We start from the raw sequence: 15,153 nt of genomic DNA, 5'->3' as shown, positions 1-15,153 counted from the left end.
TTTTTATTGTGATATTTTTTCCCCGCAACAATACCCCACATTCTCTGGGGGTGAGACGCCGAATACAACGCCCAAGACAAGAAATAACACGGTACCACCTGGCAGCATCCCCCTATTCTGCACAGTTCAGCCTGCCGAGCATACTCCTCACGGTACAGATCATGCTGCTTTAAGTGGTCCATCCGACCTCCACTCCCCGCCATATGCGAGCCGTTTTACTTGATTTATTACCCTATTAGGTATAATCCCCATACCCTGCCAAGTCTTACACTGTAAGGAAGTCGCGGCTAAAAAATTTATACAGTTGGTGAAATGAGGAGTCAGCACATGACATGCACTCAACATTTGCCAGACAGCATTTAATAAAAGAGAATTTGTATCACGAACAAAAGTTTATTGTTGTACAATAAGCCAACAAGCAAGAAATATCTGGAAGATTCATAAAAAGTAGCGATTCTGCTTCTGTTTCTGTTTACTTCTTCCCTATTCATTAATTTTATTGTTAACTGTGAGATTTGTTGTCGGTCCTATTGACATCAGTCCACTTAACATAACGACTACTACTTATACTATTTTAAAGCATCGTCATCTTCTGACCAGTGGTTGTGAATAACGAAGAAGAACACTCAAAAGATTCATTTGATTCACTTCACTTGACTAGTTAAAAAAGAACTTGAGATACTTAAAAGACTAATCGAGATGCCATTAACAGGACGCGGTGGTTACGGCAACTATGTTGCCAAGTCAAAGAAACCCGGTTCATCGGAGCATGAACTCGAGTCGGTACCAAGCACACCTGCTCCTATTCAAACCTTCTCGTCGCCAACACAGACGTTTCGAGCAGGTCGAGGAGGCTGGGGTAACAATATCCCTATTGAAAGAATGAGAACACTGTCACCAACGGAATACCTGGAAGAAGCACACAAGGCCTTGGATGTCGAGCCGGAGTCCTACTCAGTCGGTCGTGGCGGTGCCGGTAATATCATGGACCGCAACAGAAAGAACCAACTGCAACCCATGTTCTCTGGTTCATCTACTGAATCTGAAAATGCCGAGAATACCCGACGAAGACGATTCAGCCCGTTCAGACAAACAAGCCCTCGTGTGCCACCATCACCCCCGCACAGTCCGGTGCTGCTGTCACCGGTATCATCCATGCCACCTGCTACCAAATTCAACAATGACTTACAACCCACATTCTCGTCCAGTTTATGGTCCAAGCTAAAGACGACGCTCTCGAACTGAGCCATATATCTCCCCTTTTGCATCGCTTATTTATTCTCTTACTGTTTATATTTAATAACACTTATTTATTGCTGACCTTTCCCTTTAAGGTGCTGCTGGCTCCAGCAGTTGGGGCTCTGCCAGACCCCGCTGCTCCTTTCGCTTCGCTCAAGTCGTTGCTGGGGTCACCGGTTCCGTCGACGGTCCCAGCAGTTTCCTGCGAAGCAGGAACCACGGGGTCTGGGGCGGAGCCCCAGCCGCCGGAGGCAGAGTGGGGAGTCTGGGAGTGTGATTTATAGAAAATATTCAGGCAGATTCGTCGAGTGGAGGTTTGATATTGACGGGATCGTCTTTGTTGTCGGGTTTGAGGAACAGGACGTCCATGGATGGAGGCTCGTATTTGGGGTTCTTCTCACCTTTGGCGATTTCGGCAAGAATGTTGTCAAGCTTTTGAAGCTCGAGTTCCGAGCTTGTGACGAGATCATCGAACTCACAGCCTTTGGCTCGAAGCCGTGATTCTCGCAAAAGGTCTCTTGACTTCTCGTATTCGCCGCGGTGAAGGGCTATGACCCCGAGCCCATATGTGGATAGAGCATGCACTTCGGCGACATTGGCTTCCCGTCGGGCCTTGCTGGGAAGTTGTTCTACTGCGTTCAAAATTATGCTGAAACATGTTGTGGAGTAGTCTATCGAGTCTTTAGCCATCTTCCGCACGGGAGCTACTTCTTTATCGTCCTTTTTTGCTTCTGTGAACTGAGTCTCTTTCAATTCTAATTGTTCTGACTGCAGATAGAAAATGGATCCCACGTTATAGACTGGGGCTGTTAGTTTATTGTCTTGACTCTTGGTTATTGATAGTGGGTGTTCAAGGAATACTTACATGACATGAGAATCTCGCCAATATCGCAACCCGCAGCAGCCATCCATTCGGTTGTGGCAAGCTTAGCCTGTAGCGCATGTCCAATATCTCCAGTAGCAAGACACAATGCTACAAACACTAGTAGATTTGTTAGTTCTGATATTGCTTAGCTGTTTCCGAGGCTGTTGAAGTTTACCCGACAATTTGATTCGTCTTTCAAATCCGTTCGGTTGGATGAATCCCAGATATTTGATCTTGATCAAGTTCTGGGGATACCACTACACAGTGGCTTGATCCAAAACACGACTCGAAAGTGGTGACAGAAACAAGAATGTCTGGGCACTGAACATGCCGCTAGTTGTGAATACGTACTGTCTCGAGCACTAAACAGCTCGTCCCGAAATGGCTCCCAAGCTTTTGTATCGAATTTTGATGGAGCTCCCTCGACAGGAATAGATATATTGAAATTGGCCCGGGTCTTCTCGCTGTTGATAAGTTCCGCAACTGCTGGATCTCTATTGGCGACTTCCATCTGTGCAATGGTGAAATGAACTAATAGGCCCATCTTGGCTACCTCAGGATTAGTGGTAGCTTCAGATATGGCAGTCTTCAATGCAACTCGGAGGTCTCTCTGGATCATATGAGGACGAACTTCTGCAGATACTGCGGTTCCGTCTGTCAATGCTTGAATATAAGATGTTCCTAGCTCACGGTAGATGAGTCTTGCTTCTTCTTCCATACCCAATTTTTCATACATTTCGGCAATTTTGATTTGAAGTCCTGTATATTCATCACTCAAATAGTGCAGATTCGAATTGTCTGCTTCCTCCAGTGCTTCTAAGTAATATTGTAATGCTAATTTGTAGTCTGGTTTGCCTTTGCCTCCGCCATCTAACTCAGCTCTGAGACCCTTGCGAAGTTTCGAGGCCACTTCTGGTGGATAATTGTGAGCTGTATAGTATCTAAATGCTACACCTGAAACCAGCATTGCCAGAGCAAGGATAATTGGCCACCGGTAGGCACGAACTTTCTTCACTGGCGGCATTGGATGTGGAGGTGGAACTCCATGTTGGAATGCATTCGTTATAGAACGTTTTGCGATAAGACTAGGAATCGATTTCCTTGGAAAATTTTTCACCCCTGTTCGATAGCCAATTCGGCTTGCCAGTGAAAATGGCCTGATTCGAAACATATTCTGGTTTGATATAGTACTGATCTGAGCTTCAAGATGAACATATACATATATATAAATGCGCATATCATGTACGGCTGAACTTGTCATCGATAACTCCCCCTGAGTACTAATTAGTGAATAAAACCCCCCTGAGAAAAGATTTATAACTTTGGCTCAAAGTCCAGTGTGAAGAGTTGTGTGTACAAGTTGCGGGTACAAGCAGTGTACGGATCTGGAGCAGAGCCCAGCCGCCGTTTATAACACTAATATAGATAATAATAAAAAAAGTCGTTAAATTCGTGATACAAGAGTCGGAAAGGATGTCAGTTAGTGGTCTCGCGACAACCGGTTAATGAAAGACATGAGACTGATACCTAGGACCACAACACCCAGTGCGGTAGTCATTGGGATTGTCTTAGTCATGGATGATGATGTGTGCGGTTTGGCTCTCGAGCTAGTTTGGACACGGCTCGCTGACGAACTGGGGGGTGTGGTGCTAGGGTCAGAGTCATCACCATTGTTGGCTGTTGCAGACGTGGTAGGAGAAATCGCATTATTAACAGCAATTCTTAATGAGGGGGGTAGATCATTGAATGATGACCGCCGTAAATGGGTTGAGTCTGTACCGGGAAGCGATGGATCAGACTGGTTGCTTAACCGTGCTTGTAATAACTCTTGGTCTTGAATCGCCTTTTCACGGTGTAATTGTTCTAAAGATCTCTTTAATTCTTCGATAGTACTCGACTGTTTTGTCACCTGATCTTCTGCTTTTTCAGCTCGGAGTCTAAATAGTGCCAGCTGTTCCTTGGTAGAAGCTAATTCCGCTGTCAATACTTCTATAGTTGAAGCTGCTTTAGGTGATACGGCAGCAGAACGGGCTGTAGACGGCGATGTCGATACAGGCGATGGTAGAGGTTCGGATACCTTTCTGAGCTTTTCTTGTAGTGAACTGTTTTCCTGCTCAAGCACCTTTCTTTTACTTTGTTCTTCAGCTAGAAGTTTATCAAGTGTCGTTTGTTCCTGTAATCGTGACTCGAGCTCCGCAATATATGAGTTCTTAGCAACCAGTTCTTCGGGAACCGACGAGGCTAGCTGTGAAGATTGCTCTTGCTTCGTTTTAATATCCTTCAATAATTTCGTCACTGTCCTGATTTTGGCACCTTCTACTTTGACCGAGTGGATTTCTCCTATAAGTCTCTTGATAGTAGACTCAAACGCCAGAGAACTATTAAGTCCATTGTGCATAAACAACCCACCCACGCTGTTTCGTGTATGTCCCAGAACAAGATCCTCGAGCGAGTCGTCCATATCACCAAACAACGTTACATCCAAAGGATCTGTATTTTTATTGCCCAACCCTCCTGCTTGAGAACCACCAATACCCATTCGTCTTATCTTGGATCCATTCAATTCAGATCTACGAATTGTCCCGTTGATACTTTTAAGGTTGTTCACAGCTGTTCCTCCATTGATACCAAGTATCTTACCGTTTATGTGCTTGGCTCCCGTGTTGTTCTGAATATTCAAGTCGGAAGTAAAATTACCATTGACGCTTTTCGAGGTGGCTAAATATCCAGAAGTTGACAGTGGTAAATCACCATTACTATCACCTGTTGTTCCTGAAGCCTGAAGTGATAAGACCGAAACTCGTTCTACCTTGGCAGATATTTTCCTATGCACAAGAGTAATTCCATCATCACCGCAGATATCAATACCCAGTTCTAAAATGTCGTTCTTCTTTAGCTCGTATGGTTCGCTTTCGGTGTTGTCCGAGCTTAGTCTTTGCTTATTGATATATGTACCGTTCGACGACTTGGCGTCTTTGATCCAAACCTTACCACTCAACCTGTCAGCCCAAATCTCTGCATGTTGACGACTGAGCACCCTCGAATCAAAATACCCATTGTCGATACCAGGTGCTGTTTTAGCATTGGTTTGGCGACCCAGTTTGAGAACATCTGGTGCAAATGGGACTACCAGTGACTTTTTTTCGAATGTGCCATTTAGAGGAGACAGCACTAAGATAACCGCATATTGAGCTCTGCTAGGTAATCCTCTTCGGGATGAGTTGCTGGATGTTGACGAATTGGACGATAAAGATCTTAATGAACTACTAGATGATGATGCTGACAGTGAGTTAGCTTTGAGCTTTCTTCTATTTGGTTGACTTGGAACATCACTTGTACCGTTTGTAGTCGACTGAGAATTTAACGATGCAGTGCTGCTATTGTTGAATCCAGCACTTGGTTGAGAATTGACCTCCTTATCTGTAGGAACTTTTCCTGTTGAATCTGTGTTATAGGTGGAATCGCGACGAGTCGAATTTCTAGCCTCGGCATCATTTTCGTCCTCCAATCGGTGCTTGATAGATCCGTTGGACTTGTTTTTCTTATGTTGCGATCCTTGTGATTCTGAAGAAGCCTGTGATTGTGACAACTGTTGCTGCTGCTTTTGATACTGCTGTTGTTGCTGTTGTTGTTGTTGCTTCTGTGGTTGTTGATATTGTTGTTGCTGTCCTTGCTCTTTCTTCGGTAGCGGATGTTGCAATGATTCTCGAACTCCGTTTACATGGACCCCTTCATCATTTTCGCTATCTGAAGTTGCATTTGACGGATGGGCATTTCTCAGCATCGTCAGAGTCGCCATCTGAACTGAAATCAAACGAGAGTTTGTGTAGAATTAGAACTTAATCGATGAAATCGCGTATCTTGCTGTTTTTTTGAGATTCTTAAATTGTGAGCTCGTACACAGTCTTGTGCTCACAGAATATCTCGTTCTCCTGGTCCGATCAGTAATTTAGTTGTTCCGTACCGTTCCTAATGGGGCCGAGGGTCTCCCTGGCAAATATATCCGGTTGGCTGCCTTAATAACAATGTACTGTGTATCTAAAGACAAGTGATCGCGAACACAATTAGAGTTTGTTTTCTTTATCGAACTATCTTCCAGCCACAAAGCTTCACCACACTTCCTGGAAGTTTGTGTAAATATAGCGGTGTCTGTCCTTTCTATATTTGCTTGCAACTCTACTAGTCTTTATTTACCCTGTGAGCCAAATATTTCCAATTCACATCAAGCTGCACTGCTGCAATAACTATCAACTGCTGCTGCTAGTCTGGCCGCTGTCCGGCTGTTGCTTGTATTCTACTATTGTTATAATCTGGTGGTGTGTGATATCCTCGTAGTAATAATGTTAGTACACGCCTCATGCGGCGATATAGTCTAACAGAGTTGTAAAGTCAAGTATAATCGTTGGCTGTCAGTTATCGTTTCTCTGTAACTTTTGTAACGTTCAGTGGGTTCTACTGCCGTTTGTTTTTATTTTAAGAGTTAATTGATAAGGATACTTTAAATATCCTCTCAAAGAGGTGTTTAAAAGTATCCCTGCTTGCTTTTGGCTTCATCTCTCAGAGTTGAACCTAACCCTGAAGCATATTATAGTAAGGCCATAATCATCCCAGTGAACTGAGGTTTGACAGTTCATTTCAGTTCATTCAACTCTTCTCTAGACTATAAACGAAATGTTTGCTCGACGATTGTATTCGACAGCATCATCTGCGTCAAAATCCACAACACAGATCCTCGATGTGTCACTGAAATATGTTCCTGAACTCGGTTTTGAGAACGCTCTTGTCAAAGGTATTCGTGAGCTAGGATATTCGGATGCTGCTCATTCTGTGTTTCCACAAGGAACTTTCAATCTTGTTCAACATCATCTTAAACAACAACGATTAGCACTTTCCAAATCAGCTGCTGAACTGCCTACTTCAACTCCATCCCATAATATTCTCTCTTCTCTAGTAAAATCACGACTTCGAGCCAACATTGAGGTACTAGGCTCACCTACCCGTCTTTCCGAAGCTATTTCAATAATGACTTTACCTAGCAACCTTCCAGGCTCTTTAGAAGAGCTGCACTCTCTATCAGATGAAATAATGTACCTGGCCCATGATCGATCAACTGGATTTGATTGGTACACCAACCGAGGATCATTGTCTGCCATCTATGCCTCGTCAGGTAAGTTTCGATCTAGTGATTCAGTCTTTTCAAGGAACAATTGCTCTATTGAGAGGCGTTCATATTATTATATTGCTAGCTTATAGCTATTAGACTTGAAAAACTTGACAGGACACAGACTGAGCCAGTCTGTGGCCAGGGCCATATCTAACAATATCTAGAACTATTCATGACCCAAGATTCATCAAGCAACTTTCGCAGTACAATGGAATTTGTTGACAGGAGATTGAATGAACTCGAATCTGCAAAATATGTTTCCGACAGCACTAGCGAGTGGTTGAAATTTAACACTATCGGAGCTTATAATCTTATTCGCTCCTTGACCAGGTAACTAATTGGTTTTCGGCTATTGTCCTATTATCGAGCATCCTAATTCTGTACATATATATCTAAGACTGTTACCTTTTCTTTGTTTAATAAAGCTAATGAGCATATTTATAACCGGTCAGCTCATCTCTAAGATTAAGATCGCATGAAATAAGCTTATCTTATCTGTAGCATCTGTTCACGCGGCTGCCAATCGCGTTACACGCTTGATTTGTTTATATCTTTAATTGATGCATGATCTAATTCTATCCATCTTTCTATCTCCATCGCTGAAAAACTAATATGAATTCACATGATATTAGTCTTCAGAGCTCGGTGGGTGTATTAAATTCAACCATTGGTTTGGTAAGTGATAAAATTTTTTATAAAATATGGTAAAGACAACTCTCTAACAACGCTATGTCTAGCTGCGGGAAACCAACAAGACACTAGATTCAGCCACAAAAGATTTCGAAAGGCTACAAGTTGTATTAGAAACCAATAGAGTTTTTGGAGTAGTATCTGCCAGGGATGTTGAACAGGCTAAAAATGAGGTTGCTACAGAAATCCACCCACAGATTCTATCTTTACTAGATCGTGCAGAACGCGAGCTCGCCAGGTTGGAACGTAAAGAGCGCTCACTGACCTCAAAAGCTGAACTTCAGCAAGTACGACTTTCACAATTCAATAGCAGCAGTGCAGGAGGATCAAATACAACCTACTCAACCTCGTCCGATAAACCCACCGATGAGCAATTAAACACACTGCAAGAACTCCAACAGAAGAGAGACCGACTAGCATATTCCATCAAGAGACTTAACCTACAGAAACAGAAGGCACGAATGAGCTTAGCATGGACTCATCAATAATAAATATCTATTGGTATCTCTTCTTATATCAATATATGGATCGGGACCCGCCTACCTCAAACCACATATTTCAATGAGTCCTAATTGCAGATGTGAAAAGGAGCATCTTGCAGTCCGGTTTCACTCACTACTATGATTCTACAACTTATCGATAACCATTTCAGGTACAGAGCTGTAGCTTCCGCACAATGGATTCAAGAAGAGCTTCCAGAGCAGTCAACTTTGTAGTCACAGAAATGAGGTTCGGATCTTGCGACTCTATACGCACTCGCTCATGCTCAATTATAGACAGATCGCCGTGCTTTATAATCTGAGGGGGATGCTTTTTCTTACCAATTGAAAGCATGCTGGTAATAGCTCCAAACGCATCAACTGGACTAGTAGATGGGTCGTCGATATCTTCATATGCTCGAATATCGGTAATTACATTGGAATCGATCAAATAAAAGTCAACTGCTACGCCTGCTGGTAAACCCGAGAATTTCGTACGATCTGTTCGCCTTTGAGGATATATAGAACTAGGTTTAGGCTCGTGTAGAGTTGATAATGCATTTTTGACGAGACCAAGTAATTGTCCAAGCCCCATCTGTGTGTTAATATGACTGTGTGAATGACCCTCCTTGCTTAATGCCTGACAATCAATTGTCAATTGCTGTGATAAACTAAGTGCTTCATCTAGAAAATTAACTGTATCGACCAGTTGAATAAGAGGATATGATGTGTTAGCTTTTGACTCCGTTACCTGACCAGTTGGATGGACAGTTGGACTACTGGTCCCCGATTTAGTTGCTATGGGGTCTTTGCCGAGTCGAATTGGAAACGGATGCCCTTTATTGGCACTCGGTAGCTTGATTAACATATCGCACTCACTAATATAGGTTCCTACTCTATCGACAGTACCCTTCACAGTTTCTCGCCTGCTTGATGACATGACCAGCTTCACCGCATTTTCTCGGTCGCACAGTCGTGACAAGCACTCTTCTATCCCTACTATCACAGACGACTTTACATCCAAGTGGATTTCCTCCAAGAGCCATCTCAATTCATTCTTTTGAGCCTCCTGTTCCTTCTGCTCGATTGTGGTCGTCATTGTCTCTTCATCGCTCTCGTGTGCTCTGCTGCTTAACATTTAAATGCACGGGTAATCACGTGAGCACGGATACCACACTACCATCAATATAAATATAATATTTAAATAAACATCATGCTTTATTTATTTATATATAGCGTTTTCTCCAGTCGATTTGCCTCCGGCGGCTGGGGCGCTGCCCCAGACCCCATTGCTACTCTCGCTGCGCTCGAGTAGGGTCCACCGATTACCCCCTGAGCTGCGAGAGATGTGACCAGGAAAGTAGCAAAACTTGCTGTAAAACTTATATGTTTAATCTAGCGGCCTTTCTATGATCTGGACTAGCCCTCGGTTGCGAATTTTGCTTGCTCATTGCCTTTTTTTTGTTTTGTGCAATTCAAAGCTCAAACATAATATATTCACTAAATAAGTTGCATAAGGTAGGAATTAAAGCATCAGACATCAGCATCATTTTTCTCATAATGGTGAATCTCGTGCTTTTCGGCTCCTAATTCAAGTTCATTGATTTCGTCGTCAAGACGACTATGACCAACACGAGTTTTCCAAGCGGGAAGTGCTCCAGGAGCGAACAAGTCGTCGATCTCCTCCAGGGTCTTACCAGCTGTTTCGGGCCACATCAGGAAGAAATGAATAGTCATTACAACACAAAACACACCGAAAATTATGAATGTTTTGTAACCGATATTAGCCAGGGCTGGCGGCACGAAATAAGATAAAGCCAAGTTGAATGCCCAGTTGCCTGCAGCAGAGGCGGCCTAAATTTGTCAGTTTATTGTAACCAAGCACTGGGAAAAAAAAGCTTTATTACTTACCATTCCTTTACTTCTCAAATTCAGAGGAAACACTTCTGGAGACACTACCCAACACACAGGAGCCAATGTCAAAGAGTAAACTAAAAAATGTTAGAACTGCGACCTTAAACTGGACCAGTCTGATCACTTACCCAGTACAAACAAGTATGAACAAACTAGAACTCCTCTTGAAGGACCGAATTGTCCTTCTAATGTAATATGGATGTTAGCATTACCGCCAACTTCATCAGCATATTTTCCATATGTAGCCAAAATACCACCGACAGCAAAAACAAAAGTACCCATTCCAATTGCGCCAATAATTAACAACGGTCTACGACCCACTTTGTCAACATAGAACATAACTGGGGTGGTGAAAATAACCATGATGACATATTGCACCGAGCTGGCAATCAAATTAATTTGTCCAGTCAGACCAGCCATTTGGAAAACGTAAACAACAAAGTAAAGCATCACATTACCACCTGCCAATTGCTGCCATACTTGGGACATAATTCCGACCATACTTCTTCTCCAATTCTTTTTACTGAAAAGGGCCAAATAAGTGGACGAGGCATCTCGTTCAAGCTCAACAATAGTACGGATATCCATCATTTCAGCGAGAACGACTGTATCATCCTTGTTTCCTTTGGCATGTACCTGAGCAAGAATTTCATGACATTCGTCCCATCTATCTTTCGAGGCAAGATAACGAGGCGATTCTGGCAGCATTGGCATCAGGAAAATCAAGACAAAGCCAGGAACCATTTGTAATCCCCAGGTAATTCTGAAGGAAGCAGTTCCTGGAATATATGAACAACCATAACCAATAAAAAACAGGATTAGAATACCCCACTCGATTGCTAGCTGTTGGATCACAACAATGCGACCACGACGTTCGTGTCTTGAAATCTCGGATAGATATACTGGGATTTGAGACGAGGTAACTCCAACACATAGTCCATTAATAAATCTACCGACAATTAACATGGCCACATTTTGAGACGCACAAGAAATAGTAGAACCTACAATCCACAGGAAACAACTAAATTGAATGGTATACTTTCTACCAATCATGTCACAAACAATACCAGCTACAAGTGAGCCTACCAAAGATCCACCAGGCATCGAAGCATTAATTCCACCTTGGGTTGATGGACTTGGACTATTAAAATAGTCCAGATATTGAGGAGTACCAATAGTTGCACTCATAGAACTGATGTCGAACCCAAATAGGGCTCCACCAATAGTGGCGATGATAGCCACGAAATACTGGTTATAGATCTTTGGAAGAATCATAACTGAAAAAGTTTCTAACTCAATTATTATCTGTTTTTCAAATTTATTTTGGTTATGACCTACCGTTGTTTATATACTAAATTGAAAACCGCCATGGAACTTCGATAACGTAGAGCATATCACCTCTGCGATGTGTGGGGGGATAACTCCTGAAATTCCCTATTCGGTATACTTGCTGAGATCTCGACTGCAATGCACGGTTTTATCGGAAAAATAGAAACAGCTAACAATGCCGATGATCTGTTCCTGCGCCAGATGGGGGATTGTTTGTGGGAGTACAGTTTGTGGAGTAAACTTCGTCACAGGACAGAATATGAAACGTTCCTCGTTGACCACAAGACATTGTATACCGGTGTGAATAATATTAGTAGAGACTACAACAAAACTGAAATGCTTTCAGTATAGAAATGGCGTGATACAAACTCCTACAACCATGACCATCAATGGCAGAATGAATTGCCGATTATTCCACTCCGACCGTGCGGGGATCTATTTCCAAATATCCGCAAACCAGATCAGAACCCGATCTCCACTAAGCACGGCACCATGTTCATGCAAGTTTAACCCCCTGTTATGTACCCCAGCTCACCGCCTTCTTTTTTCCGTATGTAACGCTACGTATATTACCAACGGCCGCGGTACTACCCCAGATCCCATCGTGTTCAAACCAGCGATCCTGCTGGCAACGTTAACCCTGACGTGACCCAAATGAAGAGAGTACCGTATTCTGGGACCGGGCCCCAGATGCCATTCTCTTGATCTTCATCAAATTGTAGTTAGTTATGCGATTGTATCTATTTTTTCTATTCATCCTCTTCTTCTTCATCGTCAATATCTTCTAGCTCAGCTAGAGGGTATGATAATATACATGCAATACCACTGATCTGATCGAGCTGCTCACCCGACGAATGCAAACTGCTGAATATCAGGGATTCTCCTCCGGAGCCTCTTACTGTTTCGACCATGGAAATGTATTTTTTCCTGGTCTGGATGTTGTTGCTTCTAAATAATGTGTCGGTAATGAGTAGAGTAGATACGGCACCCCTGTTCACGGCCTCTTCAACATGCCGTGGACCATACCATGCTCTGGCTTCGTCATCATTCATGGTTTTAAAGAATTTATCTAGAATTATCGTTTCTCGTCCGTATTTTGTATCTGCCAATTGTCTCTGAACATCGGCATTCTTCAAAATCTCTTCCAAAGCGTGTATAGCACCCGACGAGCTATGTGTGACCAAAAACTTCTCTTTCGACTTGATAAATGGCTTATCCCCATCAGTTACTGCTCTTTGAAACATATAGTCATAATAGCTTTTGGCAGTGAATCCTGGAGAGGCGATTAAAATAGCTTTCAGTTTGTCGATTGTCAGATTTCTTCTCATGGTTGTGTACACTGTTTCGTAAAATTTTTGCAAGGCTTTTTCGTAGCCTGAGTTATCACCACGTTTCTTCCTTGGTAACGATTGTTCAACTCGCTGTCTCAAGACAGTCATGTTCTCGGTCAACAGACAGATATTTGCTAGACCCTCTTGCATAACCACAGCCCCTACTTCGGCCTTGTTTTCAGGGTCTACAGCCTTATCAACCACTTCAAGAGATATGAGATCCCATTCTTGTTTGAAAAGTCTAAAGTTTCTGTTTAATTCAACTGCCAATGTGTGATATGTACCGGCCGAAACATCTTCAGTATCTTCAGTCACAGGTCCGTTGATTCGTAATGATCCTCCAGCAGGATCAAATTCTATCTTGGTAATTCTAAGCCTTAGCTTCAATAATTTTCGGGTACTTTGACCCTTGGCAACACCGTCTTTATTAACTTTGGTAATTTTTCGCATGGACTTGGCCTCTATCTCATCTCCTTCTTGGATCAAGTTATAGGTGTACCACAGGTCCTCAGAGTCTTCTGGACAAAGAGTGATATCTCCGGACTGGTCCTTTTCTAGCGATTTCCTTATTAGCTTCATTATTAAATATCTAGACCCTGTCTAACTTCCCTGACTTAATATTATTTATCAGCGAATAAGCTTGAACGTGTAGTCAGTCAATCTCTGCTCATCATGTTTGTGCGTTTGCTGATAGTGAAAAAACCAGTCACGTGTCTCGCTAGGTACCTCCGATAGCCGTGTGAGATCGACTCGGCTACTTGCCGCTGCTTCCCCTGAGTTATCTAATCCCGATAGCCGACCGAGCTCTGATGAACAGACGTCTACAAAATACAATTCATTATATATCATACTGCATGAGATAACAAAGAAGCAGAAGCAGTAGTGGCAACGAAAGCAGAAGCATAGCGGCAACAGAAATAGGTGCAGTAATAGCGGCAACAGCAATAGGTGCAGTAGTAGCAGCACTGGCAACAGCAATAGGTGCAATAGGTGCAGTAGTAGCAGCAGCGGCTGACTGTCTTTTCTCTGCTGCTTCCAAAACTCCGACTATTAATGGCACTTTCTCACCGATCCAGATGGCGTGATCAGTGTGGTCCGCAACATCAAATCCAGTGTGTGGATGGACTAAGACACTGAGACTGCCATGATTCAATTGAAACCTGCCCAATGTTAACATACGTCTTCCTAGCCACTATTCTGATTCACAGATTTCCCTACTTACCATGGAACTACCTTTGCAAACATTTCAGGAGTATGGAAATCCACCTCAAACATGCCATATGGATGTGGTCCCAGAGGGTAGTCGTGGAATTTGAACACACGAACGAGGCCCTTCTCAAGCTCAGGTGCAAAGTCCCGCTGGAACCGTTCTCTCAACTCAAAAGCCTCCTTCTTAGCAGGCTCATAGCTCTGAGCAAAATACGTGTGAACATCAAAGCTCTTGATGTGCTCGTTATACGGTGTCCTCTCCTGAGTAGCCATGATTTCTCGTCACTTCTTCAACTGGACCGGCGGTATCGACCTTATCTATACACTACGGCGCCAATGATGTTGTGTATTAGGGTAACATGTAAGCACGTTAATCAGATTACCAGATCTCACGTGAAGCGCGGGGATTCATTACTAACGGGCACTCTGCAGATTTATAAGCATAATTGTCTCCCTGCATCTGCCTCCGGCGGCTGGGGCTCCGCCCCAGACCCCGTTGCTCCTCTCGCTGCGCTCGAGTCGAGCTCTAGTGGTAGTGCGTTCGTAGGGAGAAGTCGGGAGTGCATCGAGTCTGTTTGGGTAGGAATAATGCGGCCAGAATTACAAAAAAATGCTAATAATCCGGGTCGAGGTATAGAGGGAGAGTAAGACACTTTGGAATTCAAGGATATGGGTGGTTCAAACACATCAAGAAAAGTTCCACGTGGCCTAATTGGCAAGGCGTCTGACTACGAATCAGGAGATTGCAGGTTCAAGCCCTGTCGTGGAAGAAGATGCAGGTTTAATTCCTGCTAAATTTTTTTCTATTGTGCCTGAAAAAGTATTTTCCGCATTTATGCGTGGATCTGCGAGATGACCGTTGTCAAGTCAATCTGATCGCAGGTGATAGTGAAATAAGCATAAAATGCATCAGTTAGCGACATGAGAGCGAGT

The 15,153-nt window shown here is 43.2% G+C and overlaps 10 protein-coding genes and 1 non-coding gene across 11 annotated transcripts; 3 read left to right on the top strand and 8 right to left on the bottom strand.

Annotated features, from left to right (window-relative positions):
* Positions 1–699: 699 nt before the first annotated feature.
* AWJ20_4427 (uncharacterized protein) lies at positions 700–1,245 on the top strand (the record flags this gene model as incomplete). The annotated part of the gene is made up of 1 exon (XM_018881495.1): positions 700–1,245. The coding sequence occupies one exon, from the start codon at positions 700–702 to the stop codon at positions 1,243–1,245; it is 546 nt and encodes a 181-aa protein (XP_018734083.1).
* Positions 1,246–1,530: 285 nt separating this feature from the next.
* Positions 1,531–1,929, bottom strand: AWJ20_4426 (uncharacterized protein; the record flags this gene model as incomplete). Its single annotated transcript, XM_018881494.1, has 1 exon — positions 1,531–1,929. The coding sequence occupies one exon, from the start codon at positions 1,927–1,929 to the stop codon at positions 1,531–1,533; it is 399 nt and encodes a 132-aa protein (XP_018734082.1).
* A 413-nt stretch (positions 1,930–2,342) lies between these two features.
* Positions 2,343–3,275, bottom strand: MGR3 (Mgr3p; the record flags this gene model as incomplete). The annotated part of the gene is made up of 1 exon (XM_018881493.1): positions 2,343–3,275. One exon carries the CDS (start codon positions 3,273–3,275, stop codon positions 2,343–2,345), a length of 933 nt encoding a protein of 310 aa, XP_018734081.1.
* Positions 3,276–3,584: 309 nt separating this feature from the next.
* On the bottom strand, positions 3,585–5,903 carry FAR10 (Far10p; the record flags this gene model as incomplete). Its single annotated transcript, XM_018881492.1, has 1 exon — positions 3,585–5,903. One exon carries the CDS (start codon positions 5,901–5,903, stop codon positions 3,585–3,587), a length of 2,319 nt encoding a protein of 772 aa, XP_018734080.1.
* An 872-nt stretch (positions 5,904–6,775) lies between these two features.
* Positions 6,776–7,357, top strand: coq9 (ubiquinone biosynthesis protein Coq9 (predicted); the record flags this gene model as incomplete). Its single annotated transcript, XM_018881491.1, has 1 exon — positions 6,776–7,357. One exon carries the CDS (start codon positions 6,776–6,778, stop codon positions 7,355–7,357), a length of 582 nt encoding a protein of 193 aa, XP_018734079.1.
* Positions 7,358–8,606: 1,249 nt separating this feature from the next.
* Positions 8,607–9,575, bottom strand: AWJ20_4422 (uncharacterized protein; the record flags this gene model as incomplete). The annotated part of the gene is made up of 1 exon (XM_018881490.1): positions 8,607–9,575. One exon carries the CDS (start codon positions 9,573–9,575, stop codon positions 8,607–8,609), a length of 969 nt encoding a protein of 322 aa, XP_018734078.1.
* Positions 9,576–9,970: 395 nt separating this feature from the next.
* AWJ20_4421 (uncharacterized protein) lies at positions 9,971–10,174 on the bottom strand (the record flags this gene model as incomplete). The annotated part of the gene is made up of 1 exon (XM_018881489.1): positions 9,971–10,174. One exon carries the CDS (start codon positions 10,172–10,174, stop codon positions 9,971–9,973), a length of 204 nt encoding a protein of 67 aa, XP_018734077.1.
* A 297-nt stretch (positions 10,175–10,471) lies between these two features.
* On the bottom strand, positions 10,472–11,626 carry SNF3 (Snf3p; the record flags this gene model as incomplete). The annotated part of the gene is made up of 1 exon (XM_018881488.1): positions 10,472–11,626. One exon carries the CDS (start codon positions 11,624–11,626, stop codon positions 10,472–10,474), a length of 1,155 nt encoding a protein of 384 aa, XP_018734076.1.
* Positions 11,627–12,429: 803 nt separating this feature from the next.
* Positions 12,430–13,590, bottom strand: DOM34 (ribosome dissociation factor DOM34; the record flags this gene model as incomplete). The annotated part of the gene is made up of 1 exon (XM_018881486.1): positions 12,430–13,590. The coding sequence occupies one exon, from the start codon at positions 13,588–13,590 to the stop codon at positions 12,430–12,432; it is 1,161 nt and encodes a 386-aa protein (XP_018734075.1).
* Positions 13,591–13,849: 259 nt separating this feature from the next.
* DOP98 (putative DOPA-dioxygenase) lies at positions 13,850–14,188 on the bottom strand (the record flags this gene model as incomplete). Its single annotated transcript, XM_018881485.1, has 1 exon — positions 13,850–14,188. One exon carries the CDS (start codon positions 14,186–14,188, stop codon positions 13,850–13,852), a length of 339 nt encoding a protein of 112 aa, XP_018734074.1.
* Positions 14,189–14,917: 729 nt separating this feature from the next.
* Positions 14,918–14,990, top strand: AWJ20_4417 (the record flags this gene model as incomplete). The annotated part of the gene is made up of 1 exon: positions 14,918–14,990. It is a non-coding gene; the product is annotated as a tRNA-Arg (tRNA).
* Positions 14,991–15,153: the final 163 nt, after the last annotated feature.

The sequence above is a fragment of the Sugiyamaella lignohabitans genome, chromosome C, assembly GCF_001640025.1.
Source record: "Sugiyamaella lignohabitans strain CBS 10342 chromosome C, complete sequence".
NCBI classification, from domain to species: Eukaryota; Fungi; Ascomycota; class Dipodascomycetes; order Dipodascales; family Trichomonascaceae; genus Sugiyamaella; species Sugiyamaella lignohabitans.
This window is presented reverse-complemented; position numbering and strand designations above follow the sequence as displayed.